The following is a 22865-nucleotide window of genomic DNA, read 5'->3' as shown; positions in this document are numbered from 1 at the left end:
AATTGCTTTTACCTTGTAATTTTTTTTTTCCTCTAAAATATTCAGTAGCTTTCTAGCTACTCTCTGGCTAAAATCCAAATTTCTTAACATGACATTTACATTCTTTTTATAACTTGGTCTCATTATTTCCTGCCTGGAGCTTCTGTTCCACCTAAATCGTTTTATTACTCTCTCTTTCCAAATCCTGCACCTTCTGGCATTTCTTTATTCTTGTCTCCCTCTTCCTCAGCCATCAGAAACTAGCTCAGGTTCAGTTCTGTGACGTTCCCCCCGAACAATCCAGCCCTCTGTGGCTTGTCTCTCATCCAGATTTCTATAACAGTATACTGTCTGCCCTACACATTTGGCTCTTATCCCATACTCTCTTGTCTTTCAAGGGGATGTGCACTCTGTCCCCAAATAAGATTCCCAAATCCTTGCGGGCAGGAGCTGAGAAGGACAGTTTTCTGAAACTCCCTTTTCCTGGCAGAACCCTACACTTGGTAGATGTCCCAGTGATGCTTTTTGGCTAATCTCTTCTTTGCAGAAATTTATTCCATGCATATGCTCGCTTGATATGCTGAAGAATCCCAAGCTGTATCATGGCAGTAAGAAATTATCTATCCACCCAAAACACCCTAGCAGAAAAAAAAGAGGACAAAGTAAGAGTTAAAAACTCAAGAAAGCACATGGTGTTTGAATACTGATATATTTTTAATATACCATTTCTGGAAAACCAGATGCATGCTAAATTTTTTTCCTCTTTTTCATTTTGGTGCATATATTTGGCTGCATTTTGGAAAATAGGCCCTGTTTTCCTGGTAACCATGGTGAATTAACTAGTTTTTCTGATCTATTATCAATTAGTTCTTGCAGTTCTTGTTTTGGGGAAATGGCAGAGTTGGATTCAAAGGTTGACAAGTCTACTGTCAGATCCACGTGACTTCTAACTCTGTTCTTTTTTTTTGCGGTACGCGGGCCTCTCACTGTTGTGGCCTCTCCCGTTGCGGAGCACAGGTTCCGGACGCGCAGGCTCAGCGGCCATGGCTCACGGGCCCAGCCGCTCCGCGGCACGTGGGATTTTCCCGGACCGCGGCACGACCCCGTGTCCCCTGCATCGGCAGGCGGACTCTCAACCACTGCGCCACCAGGGAAGCCCTGTGTTCTTTTCTTTATAGCAATGGATATATGTTAGGCTCCCTCCATGGCACAGCATTGTATTCCGATTTAATGGGCACAAAGTATAAACTCTCTTCCTTGAGGAGCTTACATTCTGTCTCAGGTTGTATTAGTCTTTGTGCACTCTGTAGCTCTGTATGTAGTAGGTGCAGCCAGTTCCTGGAAGGCTGTTGATAGGTAGCCTTAGAACTAGAGAAAAAACTTCTGAAAAAGGTTGATCTTTGAAACAGAAACCAGTAAGAACGAAGACGCAAACAACAAACAATAATAGAAATAGCTTACCTTTGCCTAAGTATTTTAGTTAGGCCCCATATTTCAAGTATTATCTCTTCAACTTTACAGTAACTGACTGAGGTGGATATTATTGTTATCTTCTTTTGCAGATGAGAAAAGAGACTCAGAGAGGTTAAATAACTTGACCATGATCACACAGCTAAGTGACAGAGCCAGGATTCAAATGCAGAGCTTCTGCCCCTGGGTCCCTGTGTTTAACCTTGATGTGATGTTATTGTTTTTCCAAAGATTAGTCACATGGACAAGTAACTTATTAATATACTTGTCTTACTCTCTCTAACTAGATCACAGAGTCTCTAAGTGGAAGACTGTACCTCATTTTCTTATGGGTCTCCACACATAATTATCCATAGCACAAGGAGCTGGACATTGTCAGTACTCAATACTCCAGAATGAGTGAATGCATAAAAACAATTATGGCTTATAAATGTTGTGTTAATAAGACCATGATGTTCAGATTCAAAATTCAACAAACCAACTACACACCAAGCAGTGTGAGAGGTGCAAAGAGCATGAAGTTTTGGAGGACTGGAGATGATGTCCATGAAGGGCCTGGCACAGGGAGGTGCCCAATACATGGTACTTTTATTAATACATTAACATGATCTAATTTTCCTTACACACAACCCTGTTAGGTAGTATATTAGTCTGCTCAGTCTGCCATAACACAACACCACAGACTGGGTGGCTTAAACAACCAAAGTTTGTTTTCTCACACTTCTAGAGGCTCAAAGTCCTAGATCAAGGTGCTCTCTTCTCACTGTGTCCTCACATGGCCTCTGTGTGCACAAGGGTGTCTCTTTCTTTTCTTATAAGAACAGGCCCTATCAGATTAGGGTCCAGTCTTAAGACTTCATTTGATCTTAATTACCTCCTTAAAGGCCCTTTCTCCAAATCCCTCCACAGGGGGTTGAGGCTTCAACATATGAATTGGGGGGAGGGGGACAGAATTCAGTCCATAACAAGTAGTTATTCCCTTTCCATTTTACAGATGTGGAAATAGACATTTAAAGGAGTGGTTCCTGTTTTTCTGTGAAGCCTGGCTGTGCTGTCAGAAATGTCTATCACCCATATTTCTGTAGGTTTCTTTCCTCTTAGCAACTTAAAGCGTTCAACCATCTAACCCTCTCTAGAGGTTTTTTTCCTAAGAAGACAGAGTTAGTATTATCTTTTCTTTGGATGTTGCTGGTGAAATCCTGACAGTTGATTTTTTCCCCTGAGTTTCTCACCTTCATGCCTTCACCTCTCTTCTGTTATTTTATAATTAGCTGAGACCATGGGGGTTATCATGTAATTGATTAGTTCCACTTCCTTCTAGTTACAGAACAGGAACCATGGCAAGGCCAGGCTTACCAACTCTGGAATAAGGCTGGGGAATGGAAGGCTGTTCAGCCTACAGCAAACTCCAGGTATTGCGCTGTCACCAGAAAGCATGTGTGACTTCCCTGGTGGTTCAGTGGTTAGGACTTCTCGCTTCCGCTGCAGGGGGCATGGGTTTGATCCCTGATCGGGGAACTAAGATGCCAGAAGCCCCATGGCAAGGCCAAAAAACAAACAAACAAAAACAAAACAAAACAAAAAGCCCCAGAAAGCATGTTATTCTTTACCTGAGGGCTTTAATATCATTATAACTCAATATTCTCTACTTCACTCTTTCTGCCTACTTGTACCTTCTGCCGCTTCATGTCTTCTATTCTCTCTATCTTACCAGCTTTGGTCAAATTGTTATTTCTATCTTGAGTTCAAAACTCATTTAGGGAGAGTCTGGTTGGTTCAGCCAGTCAGCATCCCTTTGGGTCACTGGCCAGCATTTGGTCTAGTCGTATGTGTTGCTTCAGTACAATGGAAAGAATTCTTTTATCTATCACAGCATGAGGAAAATATTTTTTGAGAATATACGATTTCTTTTCTTCTGGTCCTGTGTTTACTTCTCTTCTATAACGCAGTCTAGTGTCATGGTTAACATTCAAGTTCTGGAGTAAAAGCGTCTGGGTTTAGACACTACTTCCACCACTTACCAATTCTATGAACTTGGACAAATTTACTTCACTTCCCTGTGCCTCAGTTTTCTCAAAATGAGATTGTTGATACAGTCCCCATCTCACAGAGTTGAGAGGATTCAACGAGTTAAGGCATGTGAGCAAGCACAGTGCATGCATATAGTAAGCACCCAGTAAGTATTAGTTATTTCTAATTGGTTGTCTGAGTATAGTTGCCCTCTTGGAAGGAGAATGTCAGTTCTTTTGCCAAGAATATCTCTAATCATAAATTTACAAATAAGCATTTTAGATACCTGTTCTGTGGCTGATTAAGTAGCATAATTAACCAAGGCTGTTAGTTCCTGATGACATTCATTCAACAATTCCACAAGTGTTACATATACAGTAACTTTTGTATTGAAACACTTAACACAGGCAGAGTAGACAGGTTGTTATTATCATGATGATGAGCTAAGCACAGGAATATCCAGAAAGCTAGGGGAAATTTTTATGTGCCATTGGGCACCTTAAGAATTTAAAAGACGGAGCACTTCTGGTTTGGAACTGCTCGATTTAAACAAATTTTTGCTCAAATAAACTAAAAAAAAAAAAAAGAATTTAAAAGAAAATATGATGTATCTTGAGGGTGAGCCAGGAAAGGCATCAAGGTCAAAGCCTTAGAAATCTCTTACAGCCTTAGAAATCAAGAAGTCCTCGACCTGGGGTCAAAAACTCAAACACCAACTGCGGCCAGGCAGTTACTGAATCAGAAGTTGGGAACTTCAATGGTAAACCAAAGCCCAGGCCCCACCCCCAAACTAATGATAATTCGTAGGATTTGGTACCCAGCAGCAGTAGGTCCAGCAAGGAGTAAGCCTTTACAACGCCTCACTGATTCTATTGTGCAGCCAGGGGTGAGAACCACTGCAATTCTAAACCAGCGAGGGCAAGATGGGTGTTGATTGCAATGAGATTCGCCAACTTCTCTGAAAAAGTCCAGATCTGCATGGGAACTTTCCCAAACTTTAAAATGTTGGCAAGTAATTTAAAATGTAAAAACTAAATAAATAAAAAAAACAAACACCCTGGGAGTCAAAGAAAACATGGATGGGGCTCTGTTGGGCGTCAGTTTGTAACCTTCCTTGCAGTTCAACCTTCAGCTTGAAGAAGCAAACTGATACAGAGATAAGTTAAATAACTTGGCCAAGATTAAACGGCGAGTCAGAATAACTGAGTTGGGACTAAAACCCGGTCCTTTTGAATTTAGTTAATGTTCCTTCTATGTTGGGTAAAGAACACTTGGAGATACACTTTAAAAAATGGGTAAGACTGTGGGCAGAGAGAGGGCGTTCCGGGCAGAAGGAATCCCAAGACCAGTGCCCCCAGGCATCCTGCAATCAGCGAAACTGAGCGATTCCTAAATAGACGAAAGTGAACTTGGGCCTTTGAACGAGGAGAATCAACCACGCATGCGCCTTCCACAGGCGGGGCCGCGGAGAGGCAGGTGGTAAGGTGACGAATTACGACCTCCGCTGGCGACGCTCACGTCTCCTGCCGTAAAGGCTGTCTGTTTGGCGCATGCGCATCTCGTTTCTTTTTCGGATTCCCGACGCGGTTGCTGCGGTTGCTGTAGTTTCCTGAAGTGTGTTGCCCGGGCCGTCGCCATGGTGAAGCTGAGCAAAGAGGCCAAGCAGAGGCTGCAGCAGCTTTTCAAGGGAGGCCAGTTTGCCATCCGTTGGGGCTTTATTCCTCTCGTGATTTACCTGGGTCAGTATGAGAAGAATCTGGGAAGAGTCGGGAGGGAAGCGGGTGCGGAGGCCGAGACTCCATTTTTGGTTTGGGGCGGGAGAGAGAAACGCGACCACGCCGCGCGTGCCGTTTGAGCCTGTCTTGTCGAGTCCGGGGTCGTTCTGAGTTCGAGTTCTTGTTCTGCCCTTTACTTTTTTTTTCGGGGGGGGGGGTCTTTAACATGTCACGTAATGTCTCCCGTCCTGTTTTTACATCTGTAAACTAGAGGTGACCTACTTTTCTGACAGAGTTAGGACGACCTGACGTATGTGAAAACAACGAATTCACTCTTTGGCACTAGGTAGGTTTTCAGGGCGTTAAACCTCACCTTTCCAGATGGGCCTAAGTGGAAAGAGACCGGTGAACCTCGTGGGTATGCCATTGCTTTGAGGCATGATTAAGACAATAGTTATTGGTTGCCTCCTCGTTCTCACCAGGAGTAACGGGTTTACTGGTGAGGAAACCGAGGCGTAGAAAAGTTCTGTTCCTTGCTGAAGGCCACACAGCTGTCACGTGGGGGAGTTATGAACTCAAGCATTGGGGCATCAAGGCCCATACTCTTCACCACTATGCTGTAGTGCAAAGATTTGTAAGTGCTCAGGCAAATATTTTCACCTAGGGCTGCACATTGGTAATTTATCCTGTTTCTAGCCTTGGATAGTCTTTTAATTTTAATCTGCCCTATTCAGGCAGTATTGTGGAAAGGAAAGAGTCTCAGCTCTGTCAGTTTGACATTTTCTAAAACACAGGTTCATATTTCAGAATCCTATGATTTTAACTAGGTGCTGCTTCTTGTTTTTCTTGCCTTTTTTTTTTTTTGGTGTAAGATAAAGTACATTCACTCAGTCTTGACAGAGTGTTTGTGCTGGACATTCTCTAGGTAGCTTTGGCTCCCATTTCCCCATGAGTTGCAAGGCAACTGATAACTTGGAGATACTTCAGTATGCAGGACTTAAACAGATCCTTTTCCGCCCTTATTTCTAAAATATTTTTTCTAATATTCTCCAATTGGAGAATTTTAATAAATCTTTTTTAAAAAAAGATTTATTATTTATTTATTTTATTTATTTTTGGCTGCGTTGGGTCATAGTTGCGGCATGTGGGATATTTTGTTGCGGTGTGCAGGCTTCTCTCTAGTTGTGGCGTGCAGGTTTTCTCTTCTCTAGTTGTGGTGCGCAGGCTCCCAGGGCACATGGGCTCTGTAGTTGTGGCGCGTGGGTTCCAGAGCGTGTGGGCTCTGTAATTTGGGGCCAGCCAGCTCAGTAGTTGTGGCACTCGGGCTTAGTTGCCCTGTGGCATGTGGGATCTTAGTTCCCTGACCAGGGATTGAATCCGCGTCCCCTGCATTGTAGGGTGGATTCTTTACCAGCAGACTGCCGGGGGAGTCCCTCCCTGATTTTGAACGCATTTTTAACAGAAGCATTACTTTGCCAGATTTTAGTGACTTTGTATAGGTATCAAAGGTTAGGGCAGGTAATTGGGACACCCTGCTCTTACAGGCTGTTATTCCCCTCTTTCTTCCAGACTCATCCCCACCTCAGCTTTCACTTAATGGTAGAACGGCCCAGTTTGACTAGTCAAGCACTGGGAGGAACTCTTCTTTTAGCTAAGGAAGGTATGGGGGCTTTGATGCTTCCCTGTCTTTGTGCCATCTCCTTTTTCCATTGTTGTGTATATCGGGTTCGGTTTTAGTCTGCTCTTGCTTTCTTTGTCCCTGTGGTTTCTTTGTTGCTCTGTAAGTCTTCCTGTACCTTTCCCTCCTCCCCTTTTTGAAATTGCTTTTCTACTGCCAGAAAGCTGTAGCTGGTTGTTACATCTGTGTAGCTGGTTGTTACAATCTGTGTATCAGAGGTTTTGGTCGGAAGAGTAGTTAATGCTTTCCTTTTCCACCTCATTTTCTTTTTTGTGCACACCGGCTATATTCTCTTTACTAGGACTGTCATTATGGTGATTTTTGGTACCCTAGTGTCCAACTCAGGTGGAGATTGATGTTAAGGCTATCTTTTTGTGCTTCTTCCTTGTTAGTCATTGTCTTTTTCCTTATACTGTATCTAAACTTAATTTCATGTCTAACCTAGTTCCCATGCTTTACTTCTCCACCTTAGCTCACTAAAAGCTGCAACTGCAGATTGAATTTCTTGTGTAATTTAGGTTCAAACATACCTTTTAGGGCTTCAGGGAGTATAGTGGGAATGTAGTGCTATAATATTGGACCGCTAGTGACATGATGATAAAGAATGTGTTTGGACAGTTACCAACAAAAGGATTTTAATGAGTTACCTGTTGGAAGACAATTCTCCATAGTATCTTGAATTTCTACAAATCTGGTGAGCAGAGGCAGTGACCACCCTTTGTTCCGTATCTTTAAGGATATTGGTAGGGTGAACAGCCTTGGACAATAGTTCCAGGGCAAAGGGGAGACATACTCACTGCCCATTATGAAAGATTCTGGTTCCCCAATCTCAGGGTTCGTCTCCTAAATGGTAATACTCTGACTGTAGCTGTTGCTGGGAGTAATAAAGTGTCCTTGTTTCTTTTCTCTTTTTTTTTCTTAATAACTAAACTTTCTCCCTTAACATTTTTTTTAAAAAATTTTATTTACTTACTTTTGGCTGTGTTGAGTCTTCGTTGCTGCGTGCGGGCTTTCTCTAGTTGCGGCAAGCGGGGGCTACACTCTTTGTTGCGGTGCGCAGGCTTCTCATTGCCGTGGCTTCTCTTGTTGTGGCGCACGGGCTTAGTTGCTCCATGGCATGTCGCATCTTCCAGGACCAGGGATCGAAACCGTGTCCCCTGCGTTGGCAGGCAGATTCCTAACCACTGCGCCACCAGGGAAATCCTGTCCTTGTTTCTGACTTGGAATCTTGTATCTTCTACCAGCATCTGTGAAACTGGTGGGCCAGTTTGTCTTGAAAATGGGGTAAAATTTCATACTCCACAGTTCTTAATGCCAAGTCCAATTTTAATCAGTTATTTCAGCAAATTAGTATATATGTTGTCTAGTTAATTGATATATTTTAAAAGGTAAAAGTTTTATTTAATCGTATTTGTAATGAGTGTTGATTTAATTAAAAATAACTTGAAATTTTTTCCCCCTCTTTCTATCACCAATCTTTGGCTGCTTTATGAAAAGAGTGGTTCATAGGGGATAAAATAAGATATCTTCAATTGTTTCTTTTAAAAAGTATAGTTTAAAAAAAATCTCTGTGCTCTTTGTAGTTCATCCAGTGTGATTTGGTTGTTGTGATATCTTTTTTGTGGGTAATGACTAATAATGAAAGAGTGTGTGCTAAGGGTTGCTGTGCTAATTGTGTGTATTATAGGAATAAGGTAGTTTTTCTTCCCTACTGATTAGTTCTGCACATAATCACATACTCTAGTGAAGATTCAAGACTGTTCTGTTGCGCAGGTAAATCTAGGTAATTCTGGTAGATCTGGATATCATTCTAGCTACCCTAGATTGATTTAAAAAGAAAAAGTCTTGATTGTAAATTTTTTGTCTGCTAGGGTTTTAATTAGTTTTTATTCTCTTTCTCTTTCTTCCCTCCCCATCTCCCTCAGGATTTAAGAGGGGTGCAGATCCTGGAATGCCTGAACCAACTGTTTTGAGGTACTGCTCTTACAAATAAGCATTGCAGGGCAAACATTCATACATTAGTACTAAGTCATGGCAAGCAAAAGAGAAATAGTGGTACGTATTGTAACAGAGCTTTATCAGTCAAGTGTAGTTTTGGGCTGTTGGAAAACTGCAGCAGTTTGCAGACCAGTCTAACTTATGTTATCAGATAACTGCTTTCTCTCCCCTTCCTAATTTTTATTGGATTGGCCAAAAAGTTCGTTCGAGTTTTTTGTAAGAATGGATAAAGCCAGACGAACTTTTTGGCCAGCCCAGTATATACTGCATTGGTGTTATAACCATAATGAAGCACATTTTAAAAGGAAAAGAACTAACTTATCCTACCACTTTAAAAGCTGAACTGTTTTTAATACCTGTATTCCTGTCTTATCCTTATTCAGATAAATACGGCCTTTTATGTCATTCTAACAAGCGTACAGAGAATTTTGTTTTTTTCACCCAATGTTAGAGTTGATAGCCCATATATTTTCTAGTTGTTGATCACTTAGGTTTTTCAGTTTTTTAGTATTTCAAATAACAATATAACAAACATTTTTACGTGCATAGGTTTTGATTTATTTCCTTATCAAAGTGTATGAACATTTGTGACTCTGAAAATGCATTGTCAAATTCCTTTCTCTGAAACAACCTTGTAGTTGTTGGATAAGCACTTGTGAAAACTTCCACACGCACAACACACACAGATATACGGAGTATATATATTCATATACTCAGACGTATGTGTGTGTGTATGTATATACTTGTGAAAGCCATATGTATGCGTGTGTGTGTGTATATGTGTATGTGTGAAGGCAGAATCTGGAACAGGCAGGATTGCTCTGTAGAAAGGACTGGCACTATGATGACTAGGACCCCTGCACAGGTGCTGTGGGATTTCAGCTTTACCCTCTGTCTTAAGACAGTTATTGATTGTCCTAACAGACTTTTCACTGGCTATTCTAGGTCTTCAGCTTCTTCAGACTTCTAATCTAAGCCACTCTTTTCTAGAATGAGCAGAAATAATAATAGTCATGTTACTAACAGTCATTTACAGTGTGTCAGCCACTGTTTTAAGTGCTTTATGTGCAGTATCTCTAATTGTCACTTCAGTCCTTCAGAGCCGATCACACAGTCAGTAGGTGGTAGAGTATGTCTGTCTCCAAGGCTTACGCACTTTCCACTGGGTCATGTGGCCTCCCTAGGTAATATGACCTGTTACTTAGCACAGTGCCATCTGATATGAATTTCCTCCATCTTCTCTGACTTGCCGGTCTCTCCTTTCTCAAAGCAAGGGTTTTTCCTTCTTAAGGGTTACTGCCATGTGTGCCCTCTTTGTGTCCATTTGTGCTGTTACTCTCTTTTCCCTGATACAGTCCTTCAGTAAATGGTCTTCACTCACTGCTTCCTTTCTTCACTTTTCTCTTTCTTTAACCTTTTATGGTAGAGCTTCTTAAAACTGCTTTCAAAGGTCCCCACCAAGCTCCTTTTTTTAGCCTTTACTCTTTGAACTATCAGTTTTCTTTTTTGTGAAATGGGGTTTCAGGTAATGTATCTGCTACTGAGTAGCCGATTGACCTCAGAACAGTTATTTCCTTAGGGAAACAGTACCTTAGGAAACATTATCAGAGATGGAACTACCTGGTCAAGCTGTGTGAACATTTTCCAAGCCCTGAAAGTTACCATCAAATACTTCTTCCCAAGAGGCCATTAACCTTTTTAAGATAAGTTTTCTCTTTTATAAGTTGGGCATACTATCTACTTTATAAGATTGCGATGAGGATTGAATAAGAATATTGTGTGTAAAATATTACAGTGCTTGACAAGTAATGTTTGAGCAGTAAACTATTAATAATAATTTTTAATCTTTTCGATGTCACCTCATTTACCCCACTTCTTTCTCCTGTGAGAACTATGCTCTAGCTACATGACACTGCATGCTAATCCCAGAATAAACTGTATTTTTTCGTGCCTTTGTATGCTTATTCTCCCTCAGCCTGGAATGCTTCTTCCCTTCAGTTTTCACTTGTCTAGAAAAGCCCAATCTCAAATGTCACCTCTTCCCTAAATCTTTTCCCCCTTCTCCTGACTGAAATTGCACCATTTTTTGTGTTCCTATAGTATTCTTTTGTGTCTGTCATTCTTTGCTTTGTATTATGCTTGTTGCTTATTTGCATTCTATGTTGTCCTGCAAGTACCTAAAGTAGCTGCCAACTACTTTGGCAACACTTTTTAAATGTTGAATTAACTTAATTAAATGATCCTAACCTCTTGGTGGTCTTGGAACAGGAACTGATACAGCATTTCCTCCTGTACAGTTTTTAGACTAGACCTGCATCCTGAGAAATGGTGTTTTTTGAGCCCCAGGTGATCCAGGATCCAGAGGTGGTGCTAGATGTACCCTTTTGTTGTACTGGCTTCAGTTATCCCACCAAGAGTTGACCCTTGAAAGTTGCAGACTGGATGAAGCAGCCACCCCCCTGCTTTTTATTTCTTCACCTTACTGTCATCTCATGCTCTTGTCATTGCTGTTGCTGATGATCATTCTTTTCTGTCATTAGGAACATTTTCTGATTTCTTTCCAGGGATATTTGTGATTTAGGAAGGGATTGAGGAATGCTGATAAGAGTTATCCTGTTACAGAATTTCATATACTGTGCTGCTTGCACTGGAGAGACTTGACTGAGAGGTCTTCCTGGGTTACCTGGTCTGTACCCTGAAAGGAATAGACTTGTATCTGCCAGGCTTTTCAGTAATGTAAATGTTTTATTAATATAAAACTTATTTAGCAATATAAAGTTTATTGTTTATATATAAATTTATATATATCACACTTGTGGAGATAATATGGTTCATGATTTACTGGTCTGTTTCCCTTGTTAAGTTGTTAGATTCCTTGGGATTAGATCCCCATTTGTCTTAGTGTCCTCCTCTTTCACTCAGGATGGTGCATTGTACGTGGTTGGTTGATATGAATGCCTTATTTAAAATGCAGAATTTAATGAATAAGGGACAATATCTTAGTAAAACATTATTTAGGCAAAATATATGAATACTAAGTAACTGAGAGAATGATTGTTCCCATTATCTTTATAAAGCCAAGGAAGATTTTCTTTTCTCTTTATCTTAGATGCTCATTACCAGTGAGGAAGAGACTTCGATAAATGAATAATTTGTTTTCATAGCTTAACTGTATGCAAAAATACTTGGGGTTTATTGTGAGATTTTAATACACTTTTGAAAACTGGGAATAGATGCATGTTGGTTTGTTTTATATGTAGAGGGAAAATAATTTCTAAACAATGCTCAGATTGTCATTTTGTAATGCAATTTTATTTAAGTTGACATACTACTAGAAACTACATTTTTAATCAACAGGACTTAGAAGTAAAGCACCTCTTGTCTCTCTCCTGGATCTAATAATGATACAGCTTTATTTTCTGGGTTCATCAGTCCTTCATATCAATATTTTGATTGACCTCAATTTATGTTTTCCTTTTTACTTATAATAGGTAACTACAATAAAAAGTAATAAAACTATATTTCTTTAAATAGGTCTCTATGTTTGTTTTTTTTTTGCCCGGTGAGATTGATCCTTCTGCTAACTGAATTTGATAGATGAGTAAACACAAACATAAATGTATAAAATCTTCTAATTCTTAAGCTATGTTTAAGAAGTTTTTACTTTGGGGTTTAATTTATTTTTCCTCTTCACAAACATTTTAGCTTACTTTGGGGATAAAGGACTATTTGGTCATCTGGTTTTGGAAGCAATCAATGCAGAGGAACAACATGGAAGGTGTGCACTCTGGCTGGGATAAGAGATGGGACATCGTTCAGACGTTCACCAGTTGGATGGCACAGGGCTCTTACTTCTCAGATGCGTCTGTGGCAGAGTGGAACCTCTACTGACTTATTTATGATAGACTGTATTAAAATAAATGTTTTTTTAACAATGTTATGCCTTGAGTCCTTCTTGAATTGAACATGATAGGACTGTTAGGTAAAAATTTAGCCTTTTGGTACTTTTTCAAAACAGGGAATCTATGTATGTGCCTAGGTGCTACTTTAAAAAAATACGAAAATTTCCAAGTTAATTCCTGTCCATTCACTTAACAAATGGATTCCAGTTTCCCTTTGCAGTGAATTAATAACTCCTTCTGAGATGTTCTGAAGTAGTAAAAGTAGAGACAGCTCTCTGTGACAAACTGAGTCCTTACTTCCTGTACTGCACTGGAGTAACATTCTCATTAAAAGAAATAGGGTTCTTTGGCTGTGTTGGTAGGGAATGGGCGTGGCATTGGCGAGTTGTGTGTATGATTTGTGAGTTAAACGTGAGTCTAAGATTTCCCTCAGTACTGTTAGGAAGCTAGAGGTGGCTGGGCAAGAGCCCATAGTGAGCTACACAGAATAGTAACACTACCTATTTTCTGATAGAAGAAAAGGCATTTAATGGAACTAGTTTTCAGTTCTGCATCCTGGTTTCCTGGGACCTTTATCTGTATTTGAAGGCCCCCCCCTTTTAAACTTAGCTTTTTTTGTAATTCTAACAAAATAGATCTATTTAGTTAGTTTTGGGAATTGTAATTAATTATAGGAAAGTAGGCCTGAAACAAAGTATGACACGGTTTGGGAGGTGCCCATTGGATTGAATGTTTCTAACATCCAGTGTTAGAGAATGATCATGAATGTAATCTCCGGTAACCGGAGCTATCATTCCAGAAATACCTTATTTCTAATGTAAAACCGTCCTAGCTATTTAAGACTATTTCCTCAAGTTTTGTTACCTTTGCTTAGGAGACAAGGAGACAAGACTATTGTGGAGGCTTATTGCATAAGGGGGTTTTAAAGTGGAATTCTGGAGAGCTAACTGCAGGGAAACCATTTTTGGTATGCACTTAATGTAATTGCTTTAACATTTCCATGAATCGGTACACGTATGATTTTGCTAAAAGCTCTGAGCAGCTTTTAAATCCCCGTAGAATTGCTTAAGATTGTGGCCTTTTTCCCCCACGCCCTCATCCTTTCTACTAAACGTGTTGTCAGTGAATTTTTGTTTAGTTAGTATTTTGGTGCACATTTTTCTTTTTCATTTAGGGTTTCCAGAAATTGAAATAAAGCTATGGCAAGTGTCCACTTTGATAAAATACTAACATGGATAGGAAATGTAACTTTTTTTTTTCTTTCAGGAGCTAACTTGTAGCTGTTTATAAAACCCCAGAAGATTTTAAAGGAAGAAATCTAGAATTAAGTGGAAAGGGACCAGTTCCTTTTTCTCGCATCTGAGGAAGCTGAGGAACAGAGTTTAAGCATTTGTTCAAGGCATAGGATAAGAGCTGAGACTAGTACCATTTTAATGTCTGTATCTCTGAAGGTTTGTGAAATGTTTATAACTAAGCTCCTACATTGTATTGAATTTTAGATTTCAGGGCAGTGCAATCCAGTTTAGCAAGCATTGGTCTCTGTTCTGTGCTAGGTACTAGAGAGTCCTTACAAATAAGATTATTTCTGACCTTGATTTTGCTTAGGCAAACACTGAGCTGATAGGACCTGATTTGAATCCTGGCCCTGCCGCTTAGTTCCTACTACCCTTGGTAGAGTAGTCACTTACTCTATAGACTTGAGTTTCTTCCACAAAATAGGAATAATATTTGCCCCAATGTGTTATTCACTAAACCAGTGGCTGTCATAGCTGATCCCAGACTAGCATCACCTAGAAGCTTGTTAACAATGCATGTGTTGAGGTCTTCTTGAATCAGAAACTGGGGATGAGCCCCAATGGTCTGTGTGTGTGATTTAATTACTTCAACCATTGTTTTGAATTAAACTTGTTGTTTTGAGTTAGTTGTAGAGTTGAATGCAGTGTAAGAACCCATACAGAAAGATCCCTGTAAACTTTACCTAGTCTCCTCCAATGGTAACATCTTGTAAGTCTGTATACAATATCAGGATATTGACCTTGATACAGTCAGAACTTTTCCATCACCTCAAGGATCCCTCAGGTTGCCCTTTTAATAGCCAACCTTCCTCACACCCCATCCCTGTCCCTAACCCCTGGCAACTAGTAATCTGTTGTCCATCTGTGATTTTCTCATTTCAAGAAAGTTATATAGGGCTTCCCTCGTGGCACAGCGGTTGAGAGTCCGCCTGCCAGTGTAGGGGACGCGGTTTCGATCCCTTGTCTGGGAGGATCCTGCGTGCCACGGAAAAGCTGGGCCCGTGTGCCACAGCTGCTGAGCCTGTGCTCTGGAGCTCAGGAGACACGACTGCTGAAGTCCGCGTGCCTGGGGCCCATGCTCCGCAACGGGAGAGGCCACCGCAATGAGAGGCCTGCACACCGCAACGAGGAGTGGACCCTGCTCACCGCAACTAGAGAGGGCCGGTGCGCAGCAGAGAAGACCCAACACAGCCAAAAATAAATTAATTAAAAAAAAGTTATATAAATGGAATCATACAGGGAGTAACCTCTTGGGATTGGCTTTTTAACTCACCGTAATTCTCTGTAGATCAATTGAGGTTGTGTGTTCATCCAGTTTATTCCTTTTTATTGCTGAGTAGTCCGTGGTGTGGATGTACTTAGAGGACATTTGAGTTGTTCCCAGTTTTTAGCTGTTATGAATAAAGCTGCTGTGAACATTTGTGAACTTCTTTTTGTGTGATCAATCTGTTTTAGAAAGTCCTGTAGGTGGCGGATACAACTCAGATTTGAGAATACTGTCCTAGACTTGCAGTAGCCCTCTTGCTTTCCCATATGCATTAAAGTCTTTTCCACATCCTTTTAAAAGCAAGATCTCCTCATACCCTAATCAAAACTTTCCAGTGGTTTCCTATTTCACTGAGGGTAAATGCCCAAATCCTTTCTATGACCTACAGAACTGTAATTTGGTTTATGTGCCTTTGATCTCTTCCTCACCTAGGATTCTTCATCCATGTTCACTTGCACTCTTGCTGTTTTGATCTCTTGTCCTTCAGAAAGGCCAGGCATGTTCTCACTTTTGAGTCTGAGTTAGCCATTTTCTCTCCTGGAACTCTTTTTCCCAGATAACCATATGCATGGCTTTATTCTATTCTCTGCCCAAATGCCATCTTGATAGAGATGGCTTCTCTGATCCTTATGTGAAACAGCAAACCCTACACCAGTCTTATGTCCATTCTTTTTTAATTTTATTTTTTTAAAATTGAAGTAAAGTTGATTTACAATATTGTGTTAGTTTCAGGTATACAGCAAAGTGATTCAGTATACATATATATATTTTTTGAATTCTTTTCCATTATAGGTTATAACAAGATACTGAATATAGTTTCTCTGTGCTATACAGTAGGTCCTTGTTTATTTTATATATAGTAGTGTGTATCTGTTAATCCCAAACTCCTAATTTATCCCTCATCCCACCACCTTTCCCCTTTGGCAACCGTAAGTTTGTTTTTAAAGTCTGAGTCTTTTTCTGTTTTGTAAATAAGTTCATTTGTATCATCTTTTTAGACTCCCCATGTTAGTGGTATCATATGATAGTTGTCTTTCTCTGTCTGACTTACTTCACTTAGTATGATAATCTCTAGGTCCATCCATGTTGCTGCAAATGGCAAAATTTCATTCTTTTTTATGGCTGAGTAATATTCCATTGTATATATATACCACATCTGCTTTATCCATTCATCTGTCAATGGACATTTAGGTTGCTTCCATGTCTTGGCTAATGTAAATAGTGCTGCTGTGAACATTGGGGTGCATGCATCTTTTTGAATTAGAGTTTTCATCTTTTCCAGATACATGCTCAGGAGTGAGAGTACTGGATCATATGGTAGCTCTATTTTTATTTTTTAAGGAATCTCCATACTGTTCTCCATAGTAGCTGCACCAATTTACATTCCCATCAGCAGCATAGGAGGCTTCCCTTTTTGTCACACCCTCTCCAGCATTTATTATTTATAGACTTTTTGATGATAGCCATTCTGACTGGTGTGAGGTGTGATACCTCATTGTAGTTTTGATTTGCATTTCCTGATGATTAGTGATGTTGAGTATCTTTTCATGTGCCTGTTGACCATCTGTATGTCTTCTTCAGCCCATTCTCTCCTTTAACCTTGTCTTACTTTTCTTCAAAAAACTTTCACCCACCTGGTTTTCTATATGTATATAAATAATTTTATCTCACCTTTAGAATGCAAGCTCCATAAACACAGGACTGTATTTTTAGAGGCTAGCACAGGTACTGACATAGTAGATGTTCAATAAGAATGAATGGGTGAGTTATACGATTATATGTGTTAAGTGTGAAATGCTTTGAGAACTGTAAACTTTTATAACATGAGTCATTGTAAAGGGCCAGTATTTTTCTGTGTTAGTCATAATTGGTAAATGAATCCTAGCCGAAAGATGACATCAAAAGATGTTGGGAGGAGATAATGTTGGAAAGGGAATGTTTGCTCTGACTTGGAACTTTTCATTTAGTTACCACAACGATGCTGTGAAGTAGGACATTATCTCCATTTGACAGATGAAACAGAGGCTTGGGTCATTTTCCCCAGATCACAGAGAAAACTTGGATTTGAACCCATGTCTGCTAACTAAAAGCATATGATGTTATTACTGATACATGCCACATTTAAAAGTAATTTATACAACGAATGAAATGGTATAATGGATGTTTGCAACACTACAAAATATTAACATTTCAAGTTCCATAGAGAGGGCCCAACTACTTTATCCAGTATCCAGGGCTCTATACACAATAGCACATAGAGTAGTCAAATTCACATTGTAAATTTAACTTGCTTGAAATTATTATGCCAGCTATAGTAAACTAAACTTTTTTTTTTTTATCTTGAATAGCTTACGTTTCTATCGAGGTATATTTTATATAAAGTAAAATGAGCAGATCTTAAGCATACAGTTTGATGAGTGCTGCCAATTGTTTATGCCTTGTAACCACCATGCCAAGATAGGGACCAGGATCTCCTCGAACTTGGGATCCTTAGTGCATCATACATGGTAGGTGTTCAACAAATGCTTTTGAATTAAATGTAAAACACTTTTTTGAGGTAGACAGAAACTGTATTGGGAAATTTGAGTTGATGTTCTCTTTCCTGTAAGAAGCAAAGATATTAAAAGTTAATAATAACTGGAATGATGAAAAAAAGGTACTGCAGCATTTTCTTTCCTCTTACATCAAGGACAGTCCAGAAGAGGAAGTAAGGAAAAGGGCATGGAGATAGAGAGGGAGAAATATATTTTTTTCCTGAAGAAAACTGTGCCACTAACAGGAAGTGAGCTAAGAGATGTCAGTAGCTCCCTGGTGTTCCCTAATGCCTACTGAGGATGAGGCCATGGGCAAGAAAGAAACTCCTAGAGAGCAAAATTAGAGGGCCCAGAAGGAGTTTCCATGAAAGCAGAACTGAAAGCCCCAGATACTGTCAGGAAAGGAAGTCTCTGTTTCTGCCCCATGTAAATCTGTATTGCTATAGACCAGTGACCACTGCAGGTTTTCCTCTCTCCCCTTTTCTGAATGGCAGTGTTAATGTGATTATCTTGGTCCTGTTTTACCTTTGTATATTGGGTAAATTGGGAGCGGTTAACTTGTCTTTAAGTTCTTAGATTGCTGGACCCTGGAGAGCCATCCAGTCCAAATGGGAGGTGCACATTTCCCAGAATTCCCGAACTATGACCTGGATGCAATATCTAGATGAGACTTGAGAATTAGTGTGTATGAATATTTGGTCAGCAAATAGTAGACATGTCAGAGAATGTTAGTTGCTTATCAAAAATCCATTTTCTGTTTCTCAAATTGTGATATTTAGCTGCTCCTATTGCAATCAAGCTAAAAGGCTCCCAGACTCCTTGGCAGTTAGGTGTGGCTCTGTGACTAATAATTTGATATTTGAGATGTAAGCAGAAGTGTTCTGTGGTACTTCTGGGAAGTCTTGCTAAAAGGGAAGTATCGATATGTTTCTTGGATCTGAAATAACTGGATCACAACTGTTCTGGACCATGAAGATAAAGGCCATGCCCTAGGAATGGTTGAGTGGTGTGCTGTTAGGAGTCTAGTAGGTCTCTGAAGACTAAGCCCCAGTTTGCTCCCAGCTTCACTGCCTTGTGTGTTATCAAATTTTCCGTCTTTCCAAACAGATAATGGTGTATTGTCCTTTAAATATGGTGTATTGTTCTTTAAATTAGCATTTTTCTTATGAGTGCGGTAAAGCATCTTTTCATATTTTAAATAACCATTTGTGTTTCCTTTAGCCCATTTTTCTGTTAGAGTATTGATCTTTTCCACATTGATTTATAGGCACTTTATATTTTAGGGAAATTTTATCTGTGATATTAGTTGTAGATATTTTCCCCTGAGTTTTCATTTGTCTTTTGACTTTGCTTATGACCATCCTTGCCATGCAGAAGTTTTGAATTTTATTAATCAAGTCATTGACTTTTAAAAATGCCTTTGGAGTTTTATTTCATACTTAACAAAGTCTTTTTCTGTCTTGAGACTGGAAAAAAATATTTTCCTAAGGTTTCCTTTGGTATATGTTTTTATTCTTATTTATTTGTTTGTTAGAAAACATAGTTTTTATTTTTTAATATAAAAAATTAATTATTTTTTATACAATTTTAAAGGTTACACTGCATTTAGTTATTATAAAATATTGGCTATATTCCCTGTGTTGTACAATACATCCTTGTAGCCTATCTTATACTCAATAATTTGCACTTCCCACTCCCCCATCCCTATTTTACCCCTCCCCTCAACTGGCAACCCCTAGTTTGTTCTCTATATCTGTGAGTCTGCTGCTTTTTTGTTATATTCACTATTTTGTTGTATTTTTTAGATTCCACCTATAAGTGATATCGTATAGTATTTGTCTTTTTCTGTCTGACTTATTTGACTTAGAATAATGCCCTCCAAGTCTATTCATGTTGCTGCACATGGCAAAATTTCATTCTTTTTTATGGCCAAGTAGTATTCCAGTGTGTGTGTGTGTGTGTGTGTGTGTGTGTGTGTATATGTTTATATGTATATATACCACATCTTCTTTATCTTTTGGTATATTTTGGTTTACAGTTTTATATTTTGTTCCATTTGTAATTTATAACTAATATAGTTTCTCATTTTACTTCACCACAACTTCTCTTAATTATCTTATTTACTACCCTGACTTCAGGTTCCAGGGAGGAGATAAGATCAAATAGATCTTATCTAGAATAGATAGGATCAACTAGAGAAGGTGAAGTGAAATGAGAAGAGGTTTTAGTAATAAATTCCAAAAGGATCACATTAGTTTCTTAGAGTCATACCCTCTCTTGCCTTTGGACCTCAACAAATGCCAATTAATTCTCCCTCACTATTCCTGCTCCCTCTCTCAACCCTCCCCATTTTCCTGGCTTTCTTACCATAAGGGGAAGGACCTAGTTGATTTGTTTGCTGCTATATCCCTAGCACCTAGAATAGTACATGGCACATAGTGGGGTCTCAATATTTGGTAAGCAAAGAAGTAGAAATGGCATAGAATGTTAGTTGCCTACCAAAAGTAAATTTTTGTACAACCTCTGTCCTTCTGCTCAGCTCAGTTCTCTGGTCTCCCAGTAACTGTTCTCTGCTGGGTTTCCTGGAGTCTCACTCACCCTGTGTTCATACAGCTCAGGACCAAAGATCTGGGAAGAGTTTCTGTAAAGATTCATCACTGGATGCATTTTTAATGAGAGGTATATGCAAGAAACAGGCACTGCTGTGATGTGAGGAGAACTGTATGTGGGGACTGTAGTTAGATGTGGTGGATAAGTTTGATAGAAGCAGATAATAGGGGGTCTATTATGTTAGAAGAAAGAGCTCAGATGTCTTCTGATAGACAGTGGAGAGCTATTATTATTTAGTTGAAAACTAAACTTTATAGAAGAGCTACAAGTGCATTTTAAGAACTAGAATAAAACAGTTTGTGAAATGATTTGTTCAACAAGTATATGATTATAAGTTCTGTAACATTATGTATTTACTGTCTTGAAGAACTCCCTCCTCTGTGATAAAATTAATGCTGAATATCTTTTAACAGGATCATTCTCCACAATTTAATTTTTTTCTTTTACTTTTTGAGTCTTCTAAGTAATAGATTGAAGGAAGGTAAGTAAAATACCTAAGATTATGCATTTACATTATTTCTGATATTGATGAGTTGTTTAAATGCCATGTGGATCAAGAGTTTATATGCAATTAGAGCAAATAGTAGAGGTATTGTCATTTTTGTTATCATCCTTCTCTTCCTCCTCATTACTGTTATTTAAAAAAAAGTGTCTCTATCTAAAGTACTGCCATACTTAACTTGCATGTCTTAGAGTACCAAATTCCAACCTCAGTAATTTACTTCTCTGCATTCTGTGTTGTATTTCCAGGATTATTTTGTTGAATGGTAATCTATAAGGGCTAACAAGTGAATTACATTATGTTAATTAGCATATCAATTTGCTCAATATCCAGAGCTTGAGGGAATGAGACACAGGGTGAGCACCTTTTCATTGTAGGGTCTGTAAAGGTGATACAAACAGATGGAGAGATATACCATGTTCTTGGATTGGAAGAATCAACATTGTGCAAATGACTATACCACCCAAAGCAATCTACAGATTCAATGCAATCCCTATCAAACTACCAATGGCATTTTTCACAGAACTAGAACAAAAAATTTTACAATATGTATGGAAACACAAAAGACCCCGAATAGCCAAAGCAATCTTGAGAAAGAAAAACAGAGCTGGAGGAATCAGGCTCCCAGACTTCAGACTATACTACAAAGCTACAGTAATCAAGACAGTATGGTACTGGTACAAAAACAGAAATATAGATCAATGGTACAGGATAGAATGCCCAGAGATAAACCCACACACATATGGGCACCTAATTTATGACAGAGGAGGCAAGAACATACAATGGAGAAAAGACAGCCTCTTCAATAAGTGGTGCTGGGAAAACTGGACAGCTACATGTAAAAGAATGAAATTAGAACACTCCCTAACACCATACACAAAATTAAACTCAAAATGGATTAAAGACCTAAATGTAAGGTCAGACACTATAAAACTCTTAGAGGAAAACATAGGCAGAGCCCTCTATGACATAAATCACAGCAAGATCCTTTTTGACCCACCTCCCAGAGAAATGGAAATAAAAACAAATGGGACCTAATGAAACTTAAAAGCTTTTGCACAGCAAAAGAAACCATAAACAAGACGAAAAGACAACCCTCAGAATGGGAGAAAATATTTGCAAATGAAGCAACTGACAAAAGATTAATCTCCATAGTTTACAAGCAGCTCACGCAGCTCAATATCAAAAAACCAAACAACCCAATCCAAAAATGGGCAGAAGACCTAACTAGACATTTCTCCAAAGAAGACATACAGATTGCCAAGAAACACATGAAAGCATGCTCAACATCACTAGTCATTAGAGAAATGCAAATCAAAACTACAATGAGGTATCACCTTACACCGGTCAGAATGGCCATCATCAAAAAATATACAAACAATAAATGCTGGGGAAGGTGTGGAGAAAAGGGAACCCTCTTGCACCGTTGGTGGGAATGTGAATTGATACAGCCACTATGGAGAACAGTATGGAGGTGCCTTAAAAAACTAAAAATAGAACTACCATATGACCCAGCAATCCCACTACTGAGCATATACCCTGAGAAAACCATAACTCAAAAAGAGTCCTGTACCACAATGTTCACTGCAGCTCTATGTACAATAGCCAGGACATGGAAGCAACCTAAGTGTCCATCGACAGATGAATGGATAAAGAATATGTGGCACATATATACAATGGAATATTACTCAGCCATAAAAAGAAACGAAATTGAGTTATTTGTAGTGAGGTGGATGGACCTAGAGTCTGACATACAGAGTGAAGTAAGTCAGAAAGAGAAAAACAAATACCATATGCTAACACATATATATGGAATCTAAAAAAAAAAAGGTTCTGAAGAACCTAGGAGCAGGACAGGAATAAAGATGCAGATGTTGAGAATGGACTTGAGGACTTGGGGGGAGA

General features: G+C 39.2%; 1 protein-coding gene across 3 annotated transcripts; it reads left to right on the top strand.

The window, feature by feature from the left end:
• The first annotated feature begins 5003 nt into the window (after positions 1-5003).
• On the top strand, positions 5004-12790 carry TOMM7 (translocase of outer mitochondrial membrane 7). Of its 3 annotated transcripts, none has more exons than XM_030857066.2 (3): positions 5004-5198; positions 8778-8826; positions 10430-12548. In XM_030857066.2, exons 1-3 carry the CDS (start codon positions 5096-5098, stop codon positions 10443-10445), a joined length of 168 nt encoding a protein of 55 aa, XP_030712926.1. In that variant the 5' UTR covers positions 5004-5095; the 3' UTR covers positions 10446-12548. The 3 variants fall into 3 exon arrangements, with proteins under 3 accessions (XP_030712926.1, XP_030712924.1, XP_030712925.1); XM_030857064.2 differs by having other exon boundaries at positions 10418-12548; XM_030857065.2 differs by lacking the exon at positions 10430-12548 and adding an exon at positions 12556-12790 and having other exon boundaries at positions 5006-5198.
• The last annotated feature ends 10075 nt before the right edge of the window (positions 12791-22865 follow it).

Source organism: Globicephala melas, chromosome 9 (genome assembly GCF_963455315.2).
Source record: "Globicephala melas chromosome 9, mGloMel1.2, whole genome shotgun sequence".
Lineage (NCBI taxonomy): Eukaryota > Metazoa > Chordata > Mammalia > Artiodactyla > Delphinidae > Globicephala > Globicephala melas.
The sequence above is the reverse complement of the archived record's forward strand: the minus strand, read 5'-3'. Positions and strand labels throughout refer to the sequence as shown.

Bases quoted from the DNA above. Each gene is read 5' to 3' on its own strand.
- TOMM7 (XM_030857064.2), top strand. From the start codon at position 5,096: ATGGTGAAGCTGAGCAAAGAGGCCAAGCAGAGGCTGCAGCAGCTTTTC. The intron at 5,199-8,777 runs GTCAGTATGAGA...CATCTCCCTCAG, and splicing joins TCCTCTCGTGATTTACCTGG to GATTTAAGAGGGGTGCAGAT. The intron at 8,827-10,417 runs GTACTGCTCTTA...ACCTCAGAACAG, and splicing joins CCTGAACCAACTGTTTTGAG to TTATTTCCTTAGGGAAACAG.